The 22,142-nt window shown below is 51.8% G+C and overlaps 2 protein-coding genes across 3 annotated transcripts in view; one reads left to right on the top strand and one right to left on the bottom strand.

Moving 5' to 3' along the window:
• The window catches only part of LOC115463285 (oocyte zinc finger protein XlCOF6-like), a 58,044-nt gene extending 47,546 nt beyond the window's left edge, over positions 1-10,498 (bottom strand). The window contains exon 1 of the mRNA XM_030193661.1: positions 10,467-10,498. Within this exon, the coding sequence (XP_030049521.1) occupies positions 10,467-10,493 (27 nt within the window). The 5' untranslated portion in view covers positions 10,494-10,498. The remainder of the gene's footprint in view (positions 1-10,466) is intronic.
• The window catches only part of LOC115463370 (gastrula zinc finger protein XlCGF26.1-like), a 952,960-nt gene that overhangs the window by 585,293 nt on the left and 345,525 nt on the right, over positions 1-22,142 (top strand). The window lies entirely within an intron of this gene.

The following is a 22,142-nucleotide window of genomic DNA, read 5'->3' as shown; positions in this document are numbered from 1 at the left end:
GAAAGCCAGGAGTCCTTTTGGACCAGGAAATATAGTTCTCCACGCAGTACGTACATTACTCAGAGACAAGCTCCCAATTTCACTGACAAAAAGTCCCCTTTTTATTAGGCTTAGAACTCATGTTCAGAGCTAAGAAAAATTACAGAACGCTTGAGAATTTCTCTGTTTAGGTAAACAAGCCATACTGTGGGAATGTGGTCACATGTTTCTCAGTCCAGGTGGCCAGTCTGAACTCGAACCAGGCTCCACCTCCCTCTTCATATACCAAATTAATTAGATCTATGTCTTATCTTCTTCTACATTCCAAATCATTTTAAACAATCATTTTAATGAGCAAGTGCACTGCCGATCACTCAGATAGAGTTGAAAAGCAATCTCTAAAATCCTTCCATTATTTGATGCAGTGCAAAACATCTGAGAGACTCAAACCAACAGCCCAAATCAACACAGTTTCACAGGGAGCAGTCATCCTCTTCTGGTTAACATTTGATCTATGTTTTGCTGCACATAAATTCAGTTCCATGTCGGTTTTTCTCTATATATTTTGTTACAAGAACACTGAATTTTATTTATTTAGATTTTGCTCAAACCTTTTTCATTAGTAGCTCAACCTGAGTTACATTCAGGTACTCTGGATATTTGTCTCAGGAGGGCTCACAATCTAAGTTTGTACCTGAGGCAATGGAGGGTTAAGTGACTTGCCCAAGATCACAAGGAGCAGCAGTGGGATTTGAACCAGCCACCTGTGGATTGCAAGACCGGTGCTCTAACCACTAGGCCACTCCTCCATATACAACATCAGAGGCAGACTGAGAGTGGGTCCCTGGGCACTGAGGGTGGTCTGGGCCCCCAGCCAGGCCGCCACCCCCCTACCACCGCACTGCTGTCCCCCCTACCACCGTAGCCAACTCCCCCACCATCCTGGTCCTACCTGAAGGGCCCTGGTGGTCTAATGGCTTCTGCAGGGGTGAGCATGTTGTTTCCTGCCTCCTGCACTGTCGCTATTCCCCCACCCGCCGGTACCGCAGTGTTTTCAAAATGGTGGCTGAGACTTCCTGTGGTAGTCTCTTGGGTCTCAACAGCAGATGCAAATTTCAAAAACTGACATTTCAATCACTATACTATAGGTTAACAAATACAAATAAAACAAAAGGGCAGGCCCAGGAGGAAAGGAGGGAAATCTGAAGAGGCGATCAGCTGTTCTTGCTGGTGCAGCGCCTTCACACACAGGTGAGAGGCGCTGTAAGGGCCCAGACGGAGGGGGGCCCAGTGGAGGGGGGAGCGGCGGCGATGACCTCAGGGGGGGCGGCGGGGGCGGGGTCACGGGGTGGAGGATGGCAGGAGCTGTCATTTCAAGGAAGGGAGGAGAAAGGGAGGGAGGGGGGCTATGGCTGCCTAAAGTTATGATTTCAATACAGGGGGAGTGGGGAGCAGCGGTGACCTCAGGGGGGGGGGGGGCAAGGCCGTCAATAAAGGACGTCCATAAAGGACGAGTTTGGTTTGGTTTTTTTTCTGATGTCCTTGGCATGCGCAGAGTAGCCAGCATAACGCTTGGCTGCTCTGCGCATGCTCTACCGGCGGATTATCCGACGGTTTTACGAAGGGTTAGAGAATGCAAGTGAGCTGCAATGAGCAATTCATTTGCATTCCCTTTCCTTCGTGCATAGCCGTTCCCTACTGATTCGCTATGGAATTCGGTACGGAACGGCTCTAACGAGGACTTTAGTGCATCCCCCTGTGAGTTAGCTCTGTCTCTGTGTGCTGGCTGCTTCCAGCATGGCTCTAATTACTCCACTATACTGCACCTGTGTGTGTTAAGCCTCTCTGTGCTTCAGTATGCTTTCTGCCTGTGTCCTGGAGTTGTGACATCATCAGTCAGGGCCTTGATAAGGAACTGGTGTTCTTCTATTCAGGGCCTTTGCATCGTCAAAGGTCTGCAGGTCAGTTTTGTTTGCAGTTTGCATTTCTGCCTAGCCTTGCCTTGTTTCTGGTTGGTGTACCTGTGGCACTTCTGTTTGTTCTTGTCTAAAGTTCTGTTGTGTGTTTTGTGTAACCTTGTGGCTATCTTCTAGCCTTCTAGCTTCCTGCCTGGTTCTGTTGTTTGTTTTCCTTGAGTTCTGCCTCCATTTTGCTCATTACCTTTTGCTGTGGTCCTTGTCCTGTCTGAGCTTAGTCCTGTGTTTGTTTTCTGCTTTAGTCCTCCTTTGCTCTTGCCCTCTACCTGTAGCATTAGTTGCAGCCCTGCCTGTGTATCTTATATCCTGTTTCTGTCCAGCTTGTCGGTATATCTTGAGTCTGGCTTCTGCCAAGCTTGTAGGTATTCCTTGGCCCTGTTTCTGTCTGTCTGCGAATCCTTCACCCTGTTTTAGTCAAGCTGGTTTTGAATCCTGTTGTCTCAGTCTGTCTGTAAGCCCAGTCCTGTAAGCCCTGCCGGCTGCCTGCACCCAGGGGCTCAACCCCTGGGGAACAGCAGCCAAGTGTAGGTAAAGCCTAGTTCCAGTCCAGTGTGTTCCAGTCTGTGTGTTCCGGCTTGCTTGTCTGCATCTGCAGTCCTGTCCTTGCCGGTTTGCTAGCCCAGTATTGGTTGGGGGGTTTTGCCTGCCGCTGCCACTCCTCGGCAGGGGTCCAAGGGCTCACGTTATCCCTGAAACCCTGACACTGAGCATACACAGTTGCACATTCAAGTTACAGAATAAGATCAGTTGTGTGCATAACTTAAACGGAATAATTAGATGCTGATTCGGCTTAATTATTGGCTATAATTGGTGTTAATTGGCTTGCGAGGGGATTTATAGAACACTGCCCCTCACCCTTAAGAAAAGTCCCTCTCTAACTAACCTGGGCCACCTTAAGAGCACTGGTTCCACCCCGGGAGGAAGTGAGCCAGGAGGGGCGGAGTCAATACCTGGGAGTTTAAAAGACAGGACCAACGACGCTGACCGGCGCGTGGCACCCCCCCAGCGGCGTGCACCCGGGGCGGACCGCCCCCACTGCCCCCCCTTGGTACGCCACTGCGTGAACTTATTGGCTGTGCTTGAGGTGTAGCAATCCCGGCAGTCACAGACTGTGTTTGGCCTACCGCCAGGGGCCTGCTTCACACTAGATTTACTGAACTGCAGATGTTTTCCTACCATATGTCCCAGGCCCTGTGGATTCCTTTGAATAAATACTTACTTTTGGCTTCATTCCTTTGTCCGGCTGTGTTATTTCACCAGCCCACTCACCAGTGCCGTAGTGAGGGCTAATGACACCCGGGGCGGGTCGCAGCTGCGCACCCCCCTCGGGTGCAGCATGGCGCGACCCCCCCCCCTCTGCGGCGCACCCCCCTCCGGAGCGAAAAAAAAAACCCCGGAGCGCAACCCCCCCCCCCCCCCCGGGACCGCATTCTTACCTGCGGGAGGGCCGATCCGCCCTGAGTGCATGTCACTCGGAGCTGCGTCGGCCCCGCTGGTTCCCTGCTCTCTCTGCCCCGGAACAGGAAGTAACCTGTTCCGGGGCAGAGGGAGCAGGGAACCGCGGGGCCGGCACCCCCCAAGCGCGTGCACCCGGGGCGGACCGCCCCTCCCGCCCCCCTTCCTACGCCACTGCCACTCCCCAACCCTCGCTCAGGATGTCACACGGCACTAATTGTCATTTATAAGCGGAACTGCCCTTAGTCGGAATTCAATAACTTGGGCTCTCAAATTCTTTAGAGCACAGTAGGATGGGGATCTGGGAGGGGCATGGGCAGGTCACAGGCGTGCTCAGCACTTGCATGCAACTTTCTTTAAATCAATCACCTTACTTTCTAACTCTTCCTACTTTCTTACCCTTCTATGTGTTACATCTTTGCTTCACCCTTCGCTATCACCTATAATGTTCTATTATGTATAGTGTTGACATTGTAAATAGTGTACCATGCCATACTTTGTATTGTTTTTGAATATTTTTACTGCTGTAATTGCCTATTGCTCATGCTTGATCTATACTTACTATACACCGCCTTGAGTGAATTCCTTCAAAAAGGCGGTAAATAAATCCTAATAAATAAATAAATAATAAATAAAAGGTAAAGGCTGCTTTGAAAAAACTGTATTTTTGAACTCTTAAGAAGAATCATCTGTTTCTAAAGAATATCCAGAGAATCCCAGCATCTATGACACCTGGCTCTGCTCCAGCCTAATTTATTTATTTAGATTTTGCTCACAACTTTTTCAGTAGTAGCTTAAGGTGAGTTACATTCAGGTACTCTGGATATTTCTCTGTCCCAGGAGGGCTCACAATCTAAGTTTGTGCCTGAGGCAATGGAGGGTTAAGTGACTTGCCCAATATCACAAGGAGCAGCAGCAGGATTTGAACCAGCCTCCTCTGGATTGCAAAACCGGTGCTCTAACCACTAGGCCACTCTTAGCAGAATGTCTGGTGACTTACTTAATTTACCTGGTACTAAGGTGGGTGTTGATAGGGATGGGGAGATCTAGCTTTAACACTGCTACTATTAATCATTTATATAACAGTATAAAACATACACTGTGCTGTACAGACACATGGAAAAGAAAGATCCTACTCCCTGGAGCTTGCAAACAACATTTAAAACCAGAATGATCCTAAAGGGCTGTAAAACCACAGCTGAAGAGTTCAACTTAAGCACAGTGAACCAAAACGTGTATGTGGTGGGGGGATGGGGGATTGAATATCAGCAGCACCAATGTTTCAAAATTAAGAAAAACTTTGAAACATCAGGAAAGGGATGCAAAATAAGACCAAGAGCATTATAATGCCTCTGTATTGCTCCATGGTGCAACCTCACTTTGAGTATTGAGTTCAATTCTAGTCACCGTATCTAAAAAAAGATAGGTTAAGGTTCAATTGGAGAGGTATTTTTAATTGGAATATAAAATATTTTTAATTGACCTATTTTTCTTTGTACTGAAGCAGAGAGGCCTAGAAATTTTGTCTGATATGTCAGTGTTTGATGGAAATAACAAATACAACTCAACTTTTTCAGCTCAGTTAGGTTGGAACTTAAACCGACTTGCCTCATGGGAGGATCTTTGGTTTATATTGTTCATATATTAAACAGTTATAGTAAATATTATCCTTTATTTTATGATATTATATCTAATATATTAACAATCTTGTGATCAGATCAACCAGCCATACTCACACATACACACACATCCACATGTACATTAACTCACTAACTAATACAACCAATCACTATCTACCTATTGTCACTTATGAACAAACTATCAACATTTTAATCCATCAACAGCAGCATCAGCTTAGAATCAAAAAAAGTTCCCCCATGTAGTCACAAGTTCTTCTTATCGTTTATAATCCTGAGGTTCAAAACCACTCCAATCAAAGACCACATGCAGTTCCGTTGTTCACAAGGTCCAAGGTAGTTGGAAACACCAATCTTCAAAACCACTTGGAATCAAATATATAATCAATTCACCGTCACCTCCATTTGCACTTGGCCCAGACCCTACACAGTCTGTGTTTCACTACTTGAGCGTCATCAGGAGTCGGGTTCCTAAATAAAATAATACAGTGGAGCATGTTGGAGATCTTACAGGTTTTTCTTCCGCATTACAATTGCATATACTTCTTATGAATTGTTTTTACTCACTTTTACATGCTCTTCACAACTCGTGGATACCACATAGGTGGGATCTACCCCATCCGCTTGCATTCACCTACCAGCGAAAAAATGCCAGCGCGTGTGTATGGGTCCCAGGAATCCTCACTGTTTTAAATCACCTTAACCCCGCCCCTTATTTTACACAGCCAACCACTCCACTTCCCTGTTCAGACCTGCTGGCGCGATCGTGTCCCACATGAAAATTGTTCACTGCTCCTGGCGCAGGAGCCTCAGAGACACGTTACCCCCCTACTATTCTGTGACCTACATGTAACTCTTCCCCTCGTTTCGTTTCCATAATTTTATAATGGGAAAAAAATCTCCCCCATATTACGCCCCCGTGTGTATGTAAATCAGGGACTTTCTCGAAACTCTTCATGCGAACAAGATCAACCAAATCAGATCTGACCTAGCTAAAAATAATCCAGCAGAGGAAAAATGGAACAGTCTCTGATTCGGGAGCAGGCTCTGGCTCATGCCCAACTCAGGGAATTAAAACAGATCAGATACGGGATGTTTTTCAACCGCTATCAATAGAAGAGGCAAAATCACTATTACTGAAATGCTCACACTGCTTCCCTGACCACTGCCTGGAATTCCTGTACCAAGAAACCAAAAGCGGGGAGGAAAGTCCTCACACAAAACAACAGCAATGAAAACAAAAAAATGAGGACAAGTTGAGGAGGAAATCCAAAAAATATATAACCTTATTGGTGATCAAATTACGACCCGACATGGCCGTGTTTCTGCATCAAAGCCTGCATCAGGGGTCAAATAAATCTTCTTGGGTTGTCGCTTGACGTCATTTCTGTGTATTGCCGTACAGGCGCTCCATAGTTGACTTCACAATTCTCGCATTTCAAGGAAGTTCCTATATGCTATATTTTTATCAAGCGACAACCCAAGAAGATTTATTTGACCCCTGATGCAGGCTTTGATGCCAAAACACAGCCGTGTCGGGTCGTTATTTGAGCCTACCCTGCTCACTTAAATTGGGCTTGAAACAGAAGACTGATGAGGTGAAATTAACCCTTAAAACAGAGGCATTTAAATAAGAGTGCATGTCTTCTGGGACTTGTCCGTTGAAACACATTCAGCTGAGAGATTTTATTAATTATTTGGCAGGATAAATGGGGTATGGCTTTAATCAGAGAGAGGATAGGACCCTCCAGCTGCAGTGCCCTACCGACTGCTGAGAGTATTTTCTTCTAAAGAATTTTTGTTCTCAGTGTTGAGCCTTTGGTCCAGAGTACATTTTTATTGTATTTCATTATTTTGTCCATCAGATGGCAGTATTGCAGCATATTGTACATGCAAACTACCTCTTAACCCAGACTGTGGGTCAGGATCCCAAAAGATGTCTGAATCTAGGTAGGTTCTCCGTAGGTGCATCATTTTCTGTGCCAATTTTCTTTGGCTGTGATCATGGCGTCACAGCCACAGAAAGACTGGTAAGCATTGGCTTAATCCGTATGCACAAGTGGTCTTTCCTGCCGGTTATCTGAGCAATCCTGGAAATGTTACTTGCACTTTTTTTCCTGATATATCTGTGTGGCATAGGTACCAGCTCTGTGGGTGCTGATCACCCCCAATATCGAGCAAGTGCCTTTGTTTTATCCCAGGAGGGGTAATTTGTGTTTAGCACCCCCAATAATTTTGAAAAGTTGGTGCCTATGGTGTGTGGGGGTGGGGTTGAAGTATTTTGTTTTCTTCGTTATAATTTTTTGGTAAGGGGGGGGGGGGGGGGGCTAATAAGAAGGTGGCATTACTTTTAAAAAGGCCCTGTCTGCCTCAGTTGTTACAGTCTGTTCTCTACCATGTGAGGGGCGGGGGGGGGGGGGGGGGGTTGAAATTGCATTTAACTTCATTCAGGGGCAGTTCCCCATTTAGGCTCCCTGACGCAGCCTGTCCCTTAATGTTTAGGATTGGTCCATTAAAAGTTTCAATTTCATCTGTCTGAAGGATTCTCGCACTTTTCTTTTTATCTTGTCTTCCTTTCCAAAACAGGATGCTGAAAGTGGATTATAAAATTAAATATTAGGGGCTTAGTTTTTATGTTAAACATGGCAGTCGGGCTTCAAACCCAGACCATGGAGTTTAAATTTATACCCAGATACTCAGCATTGGGCTGTACCTGGATACCAGTGCTGAATATCGGCCATTTTACTGTAACTTGCTCGGGTGGTTATCTGATTACTGGTGCAGAATATTGGCGGTAGTGGAGGAGTAGCCCAATGGTTAGTGCAGTGGCCTGAGAAGCAGGGGAACTGGGTTCGATTCCCACTGTAGCTCCTTCTGACTCTGGGGAAGTCACTTAACCCTCCATTGCCCCAGGTACAAAATAAGTATCTGTAGATAACATGTATAAGTCGTTGTTGAGGCCCCACCTGGAGTTTTGGAGGCCGTATCTTGTTAAGGATGTAAAAAGAATTGAAGCGGTGCAAAGAAAAGCTACGAGAATGGTATGGGATTTGCGTTACAAGGCGTATGAGGAGAGACTTGCTGAACTAAACATTTATACTCTGGAGGAAAGGAGAAACAGGGGTGATATGATACAGACATTCAAATATTTGAAAGGTATTAATCCGCAAATGAACCTTTTCCAGAGATGGGAAGATGGTAGAACGAGAGGACATGAAATGAGATTGAAGGGGGGCAGACTCAAGAAAAATGTCAGGAAGTATTTTTTCACGGAGAGAGTAGTGGATGCTTGGAATGCCCTCCCGCGGGAGGTGGTGGAAATGAAAACGGTAACGGAATAAAAACATGCGTGGGATAAGCATAAAGGAATCCTTTGCCGAAGGAATGGATCCTCAGGAGCTTAGTCAAGATCGGGAGGCGGGGCTGGTGGTTGGGAGGCGGGGATAGTGCTGGGCAGACTTATACGTTCTGTGCCAGAGCCAGTGGTTGGGAGGCGGGGCTGGTGGTTGGGAGGCGGGGATACTGCTGGGCAGACTTATAAGGTCTGTGCCCTGAAGAGCACAGGTACAAATCAAAGTAGGGTATACACAAAAAGTAGCAAATATGAGTTATCTTGTTGGGCAGACTGGATGGACCGTGCAGGTCTTTTTCTGCCGTCATCTACTATGTTACCAATAAAGTTATATATTTTTTTATTTCCTCCTCAACTTGTCCTCACTTTTTTGTTTTCATTCCTATACCAAGCCATCCCACCTGAGATTGTTCAATGGCTAACAGATTGCCTTAACGAGCTACTAGAATCCGTCTTTCTTCCTTCAGATATGGGCAAAATCATTCTTACTCCTCTATTGAAGAGCTCAGGATTAGATATAACCTCTACAGCAAATTATTGGAATCCTATGTTAGCAAACAATTTTCCAATTATCTGGACAAATTTTCTACTCTACACTGGTCCCAGTTTAGATTCAGAACTGCACACAGCACCGAAACCCTGCTCCTGGTGCTGACAACATAAATCAAACAACACCTATGCAAGGGGAATGTCACAGTCTCAGGATCTCAGACACTGGCACCATGTGAGCCCTTGGACCGCTGCCGACAACCGGCAGCAGTAGGCAAGACCCTCAACCAGGACTGGGTAAGCAAACAAGGCAGGAGAAGCTGTAGACAGGCAAAGCTGGAACAACCGAACTGGAACCACAGGACTGGAACTACAGCAGTAGGCAGGCAGAGAATAAGCAGCACAGAGCAACCGGTCTTCACCTGTGCTTGACCACCATTCCCCAGGGGTTGAGCCTCTAGGTGCAGGCGGCCGGCAGGACTTAATGGACCTAGCTTGCAGACAGACTAGATCAACAGGATAATAAACAAGCTTGACTAACACAGGGTTCGGGACTACTGAGGATTTGGGATTCTCAGAAAGGGAATAGGATACAGAACAAGCTTGACAGAAACAGGGTTAGGGTTCAAAACAGGAGTGCCCACAGGCACCCAGACAAGAACAAGGCATACAGGTAAGACACAAGACAAGGCAGAAGTGCTCCTACAGCACAGCAAGACAGAAACAGAAGGGTAAAGCAGGGTAAAGCAGGGAAGCCAAAAGGGTAAAGCAGGAAAGCTTAAACAAGCAGGCAGAAGTGCTCCTAACAGCACAGCAAGACAGAAGTGCTCCTAACAGCACCAGAAGGGTAAAGCAGGGAAGCCAAAAGGGCAAAGCAGGGAAGCTTAAACAAGCAGGCAGAAGTGCTTCTAACAGCACAGCAAGACAGAAGTGCTCCTATCAGCACCAAACACTAACCTGGACCTTTGGTGTTTGCAAAGGCCAACTAGAAAGTTTCCAGGTGACTAATAAGCCCATCAGCAGCTGAGCTCAGCTGCAGCAATCTCAAGGCGGCTAAGGGTGAGGCTAGCTGCCAAACTTCCAAGCAAGACTGGAGGGCTAAAATATCTGGACCAGACTGAAAAGAGAGTCTGGAAAGTCTATGGCAGCCACCGGTTCTGGCCACCAGAGGGCGAGATGAGCACAAACCAAGAAAAAAGTAACAATCATGACAGGGAATCAGGTTGTATTATTTCATTTTGGCTGCATTTGATGCTGTGGATCCCAGGAAGGAATGCATTGAGCAGTGCCAGGCTCATTTCTTCTTCTGCTTGTGTATCAGAGGCTGCCTGGCATTGCCTGGCACTGCATCCCCTGCTGCCCACCTCCTACCAGTCTCCTACCTGCTGAGCACAAAGCCCTGCAGCCATTCTCCTGCCCTTCTCCACAGCACCATTTTCAGCCCTGTGAAGGGAGGGGAACCAGGAAGAAGAACTTTCTTTTTTGTCTGCTTGCTCCATGCACCATGTGTGTATCAGAGGTTGCATGACATTGCCTGGCACTGCATCCCCTGCTGCCCACCTCCTGCCAGTCTCCTACCTGCTGAGCACAAAGCCCTGCAGCCATTCTCCTGCCCTTCTCCACAGCACCATTTCCAGCCCCGGCTCAGTCTGTGAAGGAAGGAGAACCAGGAAGAAGAACTTTCTTTTTCGTCTGCTTGCTCCATGCACCATGTGTGTATCAGAGGTTGCATGACATTGCCTGGCACTGCATCCCCTGCCAGTCTCCTACCTGCTGAGCACAAAGCCCTGCAGCCATTCTCCTGCCCTTCTCCACAGCACCATTTCCGGCTCAGGAGCAGCAGCCCTGTGAAGGGAGGGGAACCAGGAAGAAGAACTTTCTTTTTCGTCTGCTTGCTCCATGCACCATGTGTGTATCAGAGGTTGCATGACATTGCCTGCCACTGCATCCCCTGCTGCCCACCTCCTGCCAGTCTCCTACCTGCTGAGCACAAAGCCCTGCAGCCATTCTCCTGCCCTTCTCCACAGCACCATTTCCGGCTCAGGAGCAGCAGCCCTGTGAAGGGAGGGGAACCAGGAAGAAGAACTTTCTTTTTCGTCTGCTTGCTCCATGCACCATGTGTGTATCAGAGGTTGCATGACATTGCCTGCCACTGCATCCCCTGCTGCCCACCTCCTGCCAGTCTCCTACCTGCTGAGCACAAAGCCCTGCAGCCATTCTCCTGCCCTTTTCCACAGCACCATTCCCAGCCCTGTGAAGGGAGGGGAACCAGGAAGAAGAACTTTCTTTTTCGTCTGCTTGCTCCATGCACCATGTGTGTATCAGAGGTTGCATGACATTGCCTGGCACTGCATCCCCTGCTGCCCACCTCCTGCCAGTCTCCTACCTGCTGAGCACAAAGCCCTGCAGCCATTCTCCTGCCCTGCTCCCATCCATTTGCAGCCGGCTCAGGAGCAGCAGCCCTATGAAGGGAGGGGAACCAGGAAGAAGAACTTTCTTTTTCGTCTGCTTGCTCCATGCACCATGTGTGTATCAGAGGTTGCATGACATTGCCTAGCACTGCATCCCCTGCTGCCCACCTCATGCCAGTTTCCTACCTGCTGAGCACAAAGCCCTGCAGCCATTCTCTTGCCCTGGCTCCCTCTTTGCTGGCTCAGGAGCAGCAGCCCTGTGAAGGGAGGGGAACCAGGAAGAAGAACTTTCTTTTTCGTCTGCTTGCTCCATGCACCATGTGTGTATCAGAGGTTGCATGACATTGCCTGGCACTGCATCCCCTGCTGCCCACCTCCTGCCAGTCTCCTACCTGCTGAGCACAAAGCCCTGCAGCCATTCTCCTGCCCTGGCTCCCTCTTTGCTGGCTCAGGAGCAGCAGCCCTGTGAAGGGAGGGGAACCAGGAAGAAGAACTTTCTTTTTTGTCTGCTTGCTCCATGCACCATGTGTGTATCAGAGGTTGCATGACATTGCCTGGCACTGCATCCCCTGCTGCCCACCTCCTGCCAGTCTCCTACCTGCTGAGCACAAAGCCCTGCAGCCATTCTCCTGCCCTTTTCCACAGCACCATTCCCAGCCCTGTGAAGGGAGGGGAACCAGGAAGAAGAACTTTCTTTTTCGTCTGCTTGCTCCATGCACCATGTGTGTATCAGAGGTTGCATGACATTGCCTGGCACTGCATCCCCTGCTGCCCACCTCCTGCCAGTCTCCTACCTGCTGAGCACAAAGCCCTGCAGCCATTCTCTTGCCCTGGCTCCCTCTTTGCTGGCTCAGGAGCAGCAGCCCTGTGAAGGGAGGGGAACCAGGAAGAAGAACTTTCTTTTTCGTCTGCTTGCTCCATGCACCATGTGTGTATCAGAGGTTGCATGACATTGCCTGGCACTGCATCCCCTGCTGCCCACCTCCTGCCAGTCTCCTACCTGCTGAGCACAAAGCCCTGCAGCCATTCTCCTGCCCTTCTCCACAGCACCATTTCCAGCCCGGCTCAGGAGCAGCAGCCCTGTGAAGGGAGGGGAACCAGGAAGAAGAACTTTCTTTTTGTCTGCTTGCTCCATGCACCATGTGTGTATCAGAGGTTGCATGACATTGCCTGGCACTGCATCCCCTGCTGCCCACCTCCTGCCAGTCTCCTACCTGCTGAGCACAAAGCCCTGCAGCCATTCTCTTGCCCTGGCTCCCTCTTTGCTGGCTCAGGAGCAGCAGCCCTGTGAAGGGAGGGGAACCAGGAAGAAGAACTTTCTTTTTCGTCTGCTTGCTCCATGCACCATGTGTGTATCAGAGGTTGCATGACATTGCCTGGCACTGCATCCCCTGCTGCCCACCTCCTGCCAGTCTCCTACCTGCTGAGCACAAAGCCCTGCAGCCATTCTCTTGCCCTGGCTCCCTCTTTGCTGGCTCAGGAGCAGCAGCCCTGTGAAGGGAGGGGAACCAGGAAGAAGAACTTTCTTTTTCGTCTGCTTGCTCCATGCACCATGTGTGTATCAGAGGTTGCATGACATTGCCTAGCACTGCATCCCCTGCTGCCCACCTCATGCCAGTTTCCTACCTGCTGAGCACAAAGCCCTGCAGCCATTCTCTTGCCCTGGCTCCCTCTTTGCTGGCTCAGGAGCAGCAGCCCTGTGAAGGGAGGGGAACCAGGAAGAAGAACTTTCTTTTTCGTCTGCTTGCTCCATGCACCATGTGTGTATCAGAGGTTGCATGACATTGCCTGGCACTGCATCCCCTGCTGCCCACCTCCTGCCAGTCTCCTACCTGCTGAGCACAAAGCCCTGCAGCCATTCTCCTGCCCTTCTCCACAGCACCATTTGCAAGCCCCAGGCTCAGGAGCAGCAGCCCTGTGAAGGGAGGGGAACCAGGAAGAAGAACTTTCTTTTTGTCTGCTTGCTCCATGCACCATGTGTGTATCAGAGGTTGCATGACATTGCCTAGCACTGCATCCCCTGCTGCCCACCTCCTGCCAGTCTCCTACCTGCTGAGCACAAAGCCCTGCAGCCATTCTCCTGCCCTTCTCCACAGCACCATTTCCAGCCCGGCTCAGGAGCAGCAGCCCTGTGAAGGGAGGGGAACCAGGAAGAAGAACTTTCTTTTTGGTCTGCTTGCTCCATGCACCATGTGTGTATCAGAGGTTGCATGACATTGCCTGGCACTGCATCCCCTGCTGCCCACCTCCTGCCAGTCTCCTACCTGCTGAGCACAAAGCCCTGCAGCCATTCTCCTGCCCTTCTCCACAGCACCATTTCCAGCCCCGGCTCAGGAGCAGCAGCCCTGTGAAGGGAGGGGAACCAGGAAGAAGAACTTTCTTTTTGTCTGCTTGCTCCATGCACCATGTGTGTATCAGAGGTTGCATGACATTGCCTGGCACTGCATCCCCTGCTGCCCACCTCCTGCCAGTCTCCTACCTGCTGAGCACAAAGCCCTGCAGCCATTCTCTGCCCTGGCTCCCTCTTTGCTGGCTCAGGAGCAGCAGCCCTGTGAAGGGAGGGGAACCAGGAAGAAGAACTTTCTTTTTCGTCTGCTTGCTCCATGCACCATGTGTGTATCAGAGGTTGCATGACATTGCCTAGCACTGCATCCCCTGCTGCCCACCTCATGCCAGTTTCCTACCTGCTGAGCACAAAGCCCTGCAGCCATTCTCTTGCCCTGGCTCCCTCTTTGCTGGCTCAGGAGCAGCAGCCCTGTGAAGGGAGGGGAACCAGGAAGAAGAACTTTCTTTTTCGTCTGCTTGCTCCATGCACCATGTGTGTATCAGAGGTTGCATGACATTGCCTGGCACTGCATCCCCTGCTGCCCACCTCATGCCAGTTTCCTACCTGCTGAGCACAAAGCCCTGCAGCCATTCTCTTGCCCTGGCTCCCTCTTTGCTGGCTCAGGAGCAGCAGCCCTGTGAAGGGAGGGGAACCAGGAAGAAGAACTTTCTTTTTCCGTCTGCTTGCTCCATGCACCATGTGTGTATCAGAGGTTGCATGACATTGCCTGGCACTGCATCCCCTGCTGCCCACCTCCTGCCAGTCTCCTACCTGCTGAGCACAAAGCCCTGCAGCCATTCTCCTGCCCTTCTCCACAGCACCATTTGCAACCCCCAGCTCAGGAGCAGCAGCCCTGTGAAGGGAGGGGAACCAGGAAGAAGAACTTTCTTTTTTGTCTGCTTGCTCCATGCACCATGTGTGTATCAGAGGTTGCATGACATTGCCTGGCACTGCATCCCCTGCTGCCCACCTCCTGCCAGTCTCCTACCTGCTGAGCACAAAGCCCTGCAGCCATTCTCCTGCCCTTTTCCACAGCACCATTCCCAGCCCTGTGAAGGGAGGGGAACCAGGAAGAAGAACTTTCTTTTTCGTCTGCTTGCTCCATGCACCATGTGTGTATCAGAGGTTGCATGACATTGCCTGGCACTGCATCCCCTGCTGCCCACCTCCTGCCAGTCTCCTACCTGCTGAGCACAAAGCCCTGCAGCCATTCTCTTGCCCTGGCTCCCTCTATGCTGGCTCAGGAGCAGCAGCCCTGTGAAGGGAGGGGAACCAGGAAGAAGAACTTTCTTTTTCGTCTGCTTGCTCCATGCACCATGTGTGTATCAGAGGTTGCATGACATTGCCTAGCACTGCATCCCCTGCTGCCCACCTCATGCCAGTTTCCTACCTGCTGAGCACAAAGCCCTGCAGCCATTCTCTTGCCCTGGCTCCCTCTTTGCTGGCTCAGGAGCAGCAGCCCTGTGAAGGGAGGGGAACCAGGAAGAAGAACTTTCTTTTTCCTCTGCTTGCTCCATGCACCATGTGTGTATCAGAGGTTGCATGACATTGCCTGGCACTGCATCCCCTGCTGCCCACCTCCTGCCAGTCTCCTACCTGCTGAGCACAAAGCCCTGCAGCCATTCTCTTGCCCTGGCTCCCTCTTTGCTGGCTCAGGAGCAGCAGCCCTGTGAAGGGAGGGGAACCAGGAAGAAGAACTTTATTTTTCCTCTGCTTGCTCCATGCACCATGTGTGTATCAGAGGTTGCATGACATTGCCTAGCACTGCATCCCCTGCTGCCCACCTCATGCCAGTTTCCTACCTGCTGAGCACAAAGCCCTGCAGCCATTCTCTTGCCCTGGCTCCCTCTTTGCTGGCTCAGGAGCAGCAGCCCTGTGAAGGGAGGGGAACCAGGAAGAAGAACTTTCTTTTTGGTCTGCTTGCTCCATGCACCATGTGTGTATCAGAGGTTGCATGACATTGCCTGGCACTGCATCCCCTGCTGCCCACCTCCTGCCAGTCTCCTACCTGCTGAGCACAAAGCCCTGCAGCCATTCTCCTGCCCTTCTCCACAGCACCATTTGCAGCCCCGGCTCAGGAGCAGCAGCCCTGTGAAGGGAGGGGAACCAGGAAGAAGAACTTTCTTTTTTGTCTGCTTGCTCCATGCACCATGTGTGTATCAGAGGTTGCATGACATTGCCTGGCACTGCATCCCCTGCTGCCCACCTCCTGCCAGTCTCCTACCTGCTGAGCACAAAGCCCTGCAGCCATTCTCCTGCCCTTTTCCACAGCACCATTCCCAGCCCTGTGAAGGGAGGGGAACCAGGAAGAAGAACTTTCTTTTTCGTCTGCTTGCTCCATGCACCATGTGTGTATCAGAGGTTGCATGACATTGCCTAGCACTGCATCCCCTGCTGCCCACCTCCTGCCAGTCTCCTACCTGCTGAGCACAAAGCCCTGCAGCCATTCTCTTGCCCTGGCTCCCTCTATGCTGGCTCAGGAGCAGCAGCCCTGTGAAGGGAGGGGAACCAGGAAGAAGAACTTTCTTTTTCGTCTGCTTGCTCCATGCACCATGTGTGTATCAGAGGTTGCATGACATTGCCTGGCACTGCATCCCCTGCTGCCCACCTCATGCCAGTTTCCTACCTGCTGAGCACAAAGCCCTGCAGCCATTCTCTTGCCCTGGCTCCCTCTTTGCTGGCTCAGGAGCAGCAGCCCTGTGAAGGGAGGGGAACCAGGAAGAAGAACTTTCTTTTTCCTCTGCTTGCTCCATGCACCATGTGTGTATCAGAGGTTGCATGACATTGCCTGGCACTGCATCCCCTGCTGCCCACCTCCTGCCAGTCTCCTACCTGCTGAGCACAAAGCCCTGCAGCCATTCTCTTGCCCTGGCTCCCTCTTTGCTGGCTCAGGAGCAGCAGCCCTGTGAAGGGAGGGGAACCAGGAAGAAGAACTTTATTTTTCCTCTGCTTGCTCCATGCACCATGTGTGTATCAGAGGTTGCATGACATTGCCTAGCACTGCATCCCCTGCTGCCCACCTCATGCCAGTTTCCTACCTGCTGAGCACAAAGCCCTGCAGCCATTCTCTTGCCCTGGCTCCCTCTTTGCTGGCTCAGGAGCAGCAGCCCTGTGAAGGGAGGGGAACCAGGAAGAAGAACTTTCTTTTTCGTCTGCTTGCTCCATGCACCATGTGTGTATCAGAGGTTGCATGACATTGCCTGGCACTGCATCCCCTGCTGCCCACCTCCCTGCCAGTCTCCTACCTGCTGAGCACAAAGCCCTGCAGCCATTCTCCTGCCCTTCTCCACAGCACCATTTCCAGCCCCGGCTCAGGAGCAGCAGCCCTGTGAAGGGAGGGGAACCAGGAAGAAGAACTTTCTTTTTGGTCTGCTTGCTCCATGCACCATGTGTGTATCAGAGGTTGCATGACATTGCCTGGCACTGCATCCCCTGCTGCCCACCTCCTGCCAGTCTCCTACCTGCTGAGCACAAAGCCCTGCAGCCATTCTCCTGCCCTGCTCCACAGCACCATTTGCAGCCCCGGCTCAGGAGCAGCAGCCCTGTGAAGGGAGGGGAACCAGGAAGAAGAACTTTCTTTTTCGTCTGCTTGCTCCATGCACCATGTGTGTATCAGAGGTTGCATGACATTGCCTGGCACTGCATCCCCTGCTGCCCACCTCCTGCCAGTCTCCTACCTGCTGAGCACAAAGCCCTGCAGCCATTCTCCTGCCCTGCTCCCCTCTTTGCACCCTGGCTCAGGAGCAGCAGCCCTGTGAAGGGAGGGGAACCAGGAAGAAGAACTTTCTTTTTTGTCTGCTTGCTCCATGCACCATGTGTGTATCAGAGGTTGCATGACATTGCCTGGCACTGCATCCCCTGCTGCCCACCTCCTGCCAGTCTCCTACCTGCTGAGCACAAAGCCCTGCAGCCATTCTCCTGCCCTTTTCCACAGCACCATTCCCAGCCCTGTGAAGGGAGGGGAACCAGGAAGAAGAACTTTCTTTTTCGTCTGCTTGCTCCATGCACCATGTGTGTATCAGAGGTTGCATGACATTGCCTGGCACTGCATCCCCTGCTGCCCACCTCCTGCCAGTCTCCTACCTGCTGAGCACAAAGCCCTGCAGCCATTCTCTTGCCCTGGCTCCCTCTATGCTGGCTCAGGAGCAGCAGCCCTGTGAAGGGAGGGGAACCAGGAAGAAGAACTTTCTTTTTCGTCTGCTTGCTCCATGCACCATGTGTGTATCAGAGGTTGCATGACATTGCCTAGCACTGCATCCCCTGCTGCCCACCTCATGCCAGTTTCCTACCTGCTGAGCACAAAGCCCTGCAGCCATTCTCTTGCCCTGGCTCCCTCTTTGCTGGCTCAGGAGCAGCAGCCCTGTGAAGGGAGGGGAACCAGGAAGAAGAACTTTCTTTTTCCTCTGCTTGCTCCATGCACCATGTGTGTATCAGAGGTTGCATGACATTGCCTGGCACTGCATCCCCTGCTGCCCACCTCCTGCCAGTCTCCTACCTGCTGAGCACAAAGCCCTGCAGCCATTCTCTTGCCCTGGCTCCCTCTTTGCTGGCTCAGGAGCAGCAGCCCTGTGAAGGGAGGGGAACCAGGAAGAAGAACTTTCTTTTTCCTCTGCTTGCTCCATGCACCATGTGTGTATCAGAGGTTGCATGACATTGCCTAGCACTGCATCCCCTGCTGCCCACCTCATGCCAGTTTCCTACCTGCTGAGCACAAAGCCCTGCAGCCATTCTCTTGCCCTGGCTCCCTCTTTGCTGGCTCAGGAGCAGCAGCCCTGTGAAGGGAGGGGAACCAGGAAGAAGAACTTTCTTTTTGGTCTGCTTGCTCCATGCACCATGTGTGTATCAGAGGTTGCATGACATTGCCTGGCACTGCATCCCCTGCTGCCCACCTCCTGCCAGTCTCCTACCTGCTGAGCACAAAGCCCTGCAGCCATTCTCCTGCCCTTCTCCACAGCACCATTTGCAGCCCCGGCTCAGGAGCAGCAGCCCTGTGAAGGGAGGGGAACCAGGAAGAAGAACTTTCTTTTTCGTCTGCTTGCTCCATGCACCATGTGTGTATCAGAGGTTGCATGACATTGCCTGGCACTGCATCCCCTGCTGCCCACCTCCTGCCAGTCTCCTACCTGCTGAGCACAAAGCCCTGCAGCCATTCTCCTGCCCTTCTCCACAGCACCATTTGCAACCCCCAGGCTCAGGAGCAGCAGCCCTGTGAAGGGAGGGGAACCAGGAAGAAGAACTTTCTTTTTTGTCTGCTTGCTCCATGCACCATGTGTGTATCAGAGGTTGCATGACATTGCCTGGCACTGCATCCCCTGCTGCCCACCTCCTGCCAGTCTCCTACCTGCTGAGCACAAAGCCCTGCAGCCATTCTCCTGCCCTTTTCCACAGCACCATTCCCAGCCCTGTGAAGGGAGGGGAACCAGGAAGAAGAACTTTCTTTTTCGTCTGCTTGCTCCATGCACCATGTGTGTATCAGAGGTTGCATGACATTGCCTGGCACTGCATCCCCTGCTGCCCACCTCCTGCCAGTCTCCTACCTGCTGAGCACAAAGCCCTGCAGCCATTCTCTTGCCCTGGCTCCCTCTATGCTGGCTCAGGAGCAGCAGCCCTGTGAAGGGAGGGGAACCAGGAAGAAGAACTTTCTTTTTCGTCTGCTTGCTCCATGCACCATGTGTGTATCAGAGGTTGCATGACATTGCCTAGCACTGCATCCCCTGCTGCCCACCTCATGCCAGTTTCCTACCTGCTGAGCACAAAGCCCTGCAGCCATTCTCTTGCCCTGGCTCCCTCTTTGCTGGCTCAGGAGCAGCAGCCCTGTGAAGGGAGGGGAACCAGGAAGAAGAACTTTCTTTTTCCTCTGCTTGCTCCATGCACCATGTGTGTATCAGAGGTTGCATGACATTGCCTGGCACTGCATCCCCTGCTGCCCACCTCCTGCCAGTCTCCTACCTGCTGAGCACAAAGCCCTGCAGCCATTCTCTTGCCCTGGCTCCCTCTTTGCTGGCTCAGGAGCAGCAGCCCTGTGAAGGGAGGGGAACCAGGAAGAAGAACTTTCTTTTTCCTCTGCTTGCTCCATGCACCATGTGTGTATCAGAGGTTGCATGACATTGCCTAGCACTGCATCCCCTGCTGCCCACCTCATGCCAGTTTCCTACCTGCTGAGCACAAAGCCCTGCAGCCATTCTCTTGCCCTGGCTCCCTCTTTGCTGGCTCAGGAGCAGCAGCCCTGTGAAGGGAGGGGAACCAGGAAGAAGAACTTTCTTTTTCGTCTGCTTGCTCCATGCACCATGTGTGTATCAGAGGTTGCATGACATTGCCTGGCACTGCATCCCCTGCTGCCCACCTCCTGCCAGTCTCCTACCTGCTGAGCACAAAGCCCTGCAGCCATTCTCCTGCCCTTCTCCACAGCACCATTTCCAGCCCCGGCTCAGGAGCAGCAGCCCTGTGAAGGGAGGGGAACCAGGAAGAAGAACTTTCTTTTTGGTCTGCTTGCTCCATGCACCATGTGTGTATCAGAGGTTGCATGACATTGCCTGGCACTGCATCCCCTGCTGCCCACCTCCTGCCAGTCTCCTACCTGCTGAGCACAAAGCCCTGCAGCCATTCTCTTGCCCTGGCTCCCTCTATGCTGGCTCAGGAGCAGCAGCCCTGTGAAGGGAGGGGAACCAGGAAGAAGAACTTTCTTTTTCGTCTGCTTGCTCCATGAACCATGTGTGTATCAGAGGTTGCATGACATTGCCTAGCACTGCATCCCCTGCTGCCCACCTCATGCCAGTTCTCCTACCTGCTGAGCACAAAGCCCTGCAGCCATTCTCTTGCCCTGGCTCCCTCTTTGCTGGCTCAGGAGCAGCAGCCCTGTGAAGGGAGGGGAACCAGGAAGAAGAACTTTCTTTTTCCTCTGCTTGCTCCATGCACCATGTGTGTATCAGAGGTTGCATGACATTGCCTGGCACTGCATCCCCTGCTGCCCACCTCCTGCCAGTCTCCTACCTGCTGAGCACAAAGCCCTGCAGCCATTCTCTTGCCCTGGCTCCCTCTTTGCTGGCTCAGGAGCAGCAGCCCTGTGAAGGGAGGGGAACCAGGAAGAAGAACTTTCTTTTTCGTCTGCTTGCTCCATGCACCATGTGTGTATCAGAGGTTGCATGACATTGCCTGGCACTGCATCCCCTGCTGCCCACCTCATGCCAGTTTCCTACCTGCTGAGCACAAAGCCCTGCAGCCATTCTCTTGCCCTGGCTCCCTCTTTGCTGGCTCAGGAGCAGCAGCCCTGTGAAGGGAGGGGAACCAGGAAGAAGAACTTTCTTTTTCCTCTGCTTGCTCCATGCACCATGTGTGTATCAGAGGTTGCATGACATTGCCTGGCACTGCATCCCCTGCTGCCCACCTCCTGCCAGTCTCCTACCTGCTGAGCACAAAGCCCTGCAGCCATTCTCCTGCCCTTCTCCACAGCACCATTTCAGCCCCGGCTCAGGAGCAGCAGCCCTGTGAAGGGAGGGGAACCAGGAAGAAGAACTTTCTTTTTGGTCTGCTTGCTCCATGCACCATGTGTGTATCAGAGGTTGCATGACATTGCCTGGCACTGCATCCCCTGCTGCCCACCTCCTGCCAGTCTCCTACCTGCTGAGCACAAAGCCCTGCAGCCATTCTCCTGCCCTTCTCCACAGCACCATTTGCAGCCCCGGCTCAGGAGCAGCAGCCCTGTGAAGGGAGGGGAACCAGGAAGAAGAACTTTCTTTTTCGTCTGCTTGCTCCATGCACCATGTGTGTATCAGAGGTTGCATGACATTGCCTGGCACTGCATCCCCTGCTGCCCACCTCCTGCCAGTCTCCTACCTGCTGAGCACAAAGCCCTGCAGCCATTCTCCTGCCCTTCTCCACAGCACCATTTGCAACCCCAGCTCAGGAGCAGCAGCCCTGTGAAGGGAGGGGAACCAGGAAGAAGAACTTTCTTTTTTGTCTGCTTGCTCCATGCACCATGTGTGTATCAGAGGTTGCATGACATTGCCTGGCACTGCATCCCCTGCTGCCCACCTCCTGCCAGTCTCCTACCTGCTGAGCACAAAGCCCTGCAGCCATTCTCCTGCCCTTTTCCACAGCACCATTCCCAGCCCTGTGAAGGGAGGGGAACCAGGAAGAAGAACTTTCTTTTTCGTCTGCTTGCTCCATGCACCATGTGTGTATCAGAGGTTGCATGACATTGCCTGGCACTGCATCCCCTGCTGCCCACCTCCTGCCAGTCTCCTACCTGCTGAGCACAAAGCCCTGCAGCCATTCTCTTGCCCTGGCTCCCTCTATGCTGGCTCAGGAGCAGCAGCCCTGTGAAGGGAGGGGAACCAGGAAGAAGAACTTTCTTTTTCGTCTGCTTGCTCCATGCACCATGTGTGTATCAGAGGTTGCATGACATTGCCTGGCACTGCATCCCCTGCTGCCCACCTCATGCCAGTTTCCTACCTGCTGAGCACAAAGCCCTGCAGCCATTCTCTTGCCCTGGCTCCCTCTTTGCTGGCTCAGGGCAGC

This window comes from Microcaecilia unicolor, chromosome 1 (genome assembly GCF_901765095.1).
Source record: "Microcaecilia unicolor chromosome 1, aMicUni1.1, whole genome shotgun sequence".
NCBI lineage: Eukaryota > Metazoa > Chordata > Amphibia > Gymnophiona > Siphonopidae > Microcaecilia > Microcaecilia unicolor.
Note: the sequence above shows the minus strand (reverse complement) of the source record. Positions and strands in the feature narration are given on the sequence as shown.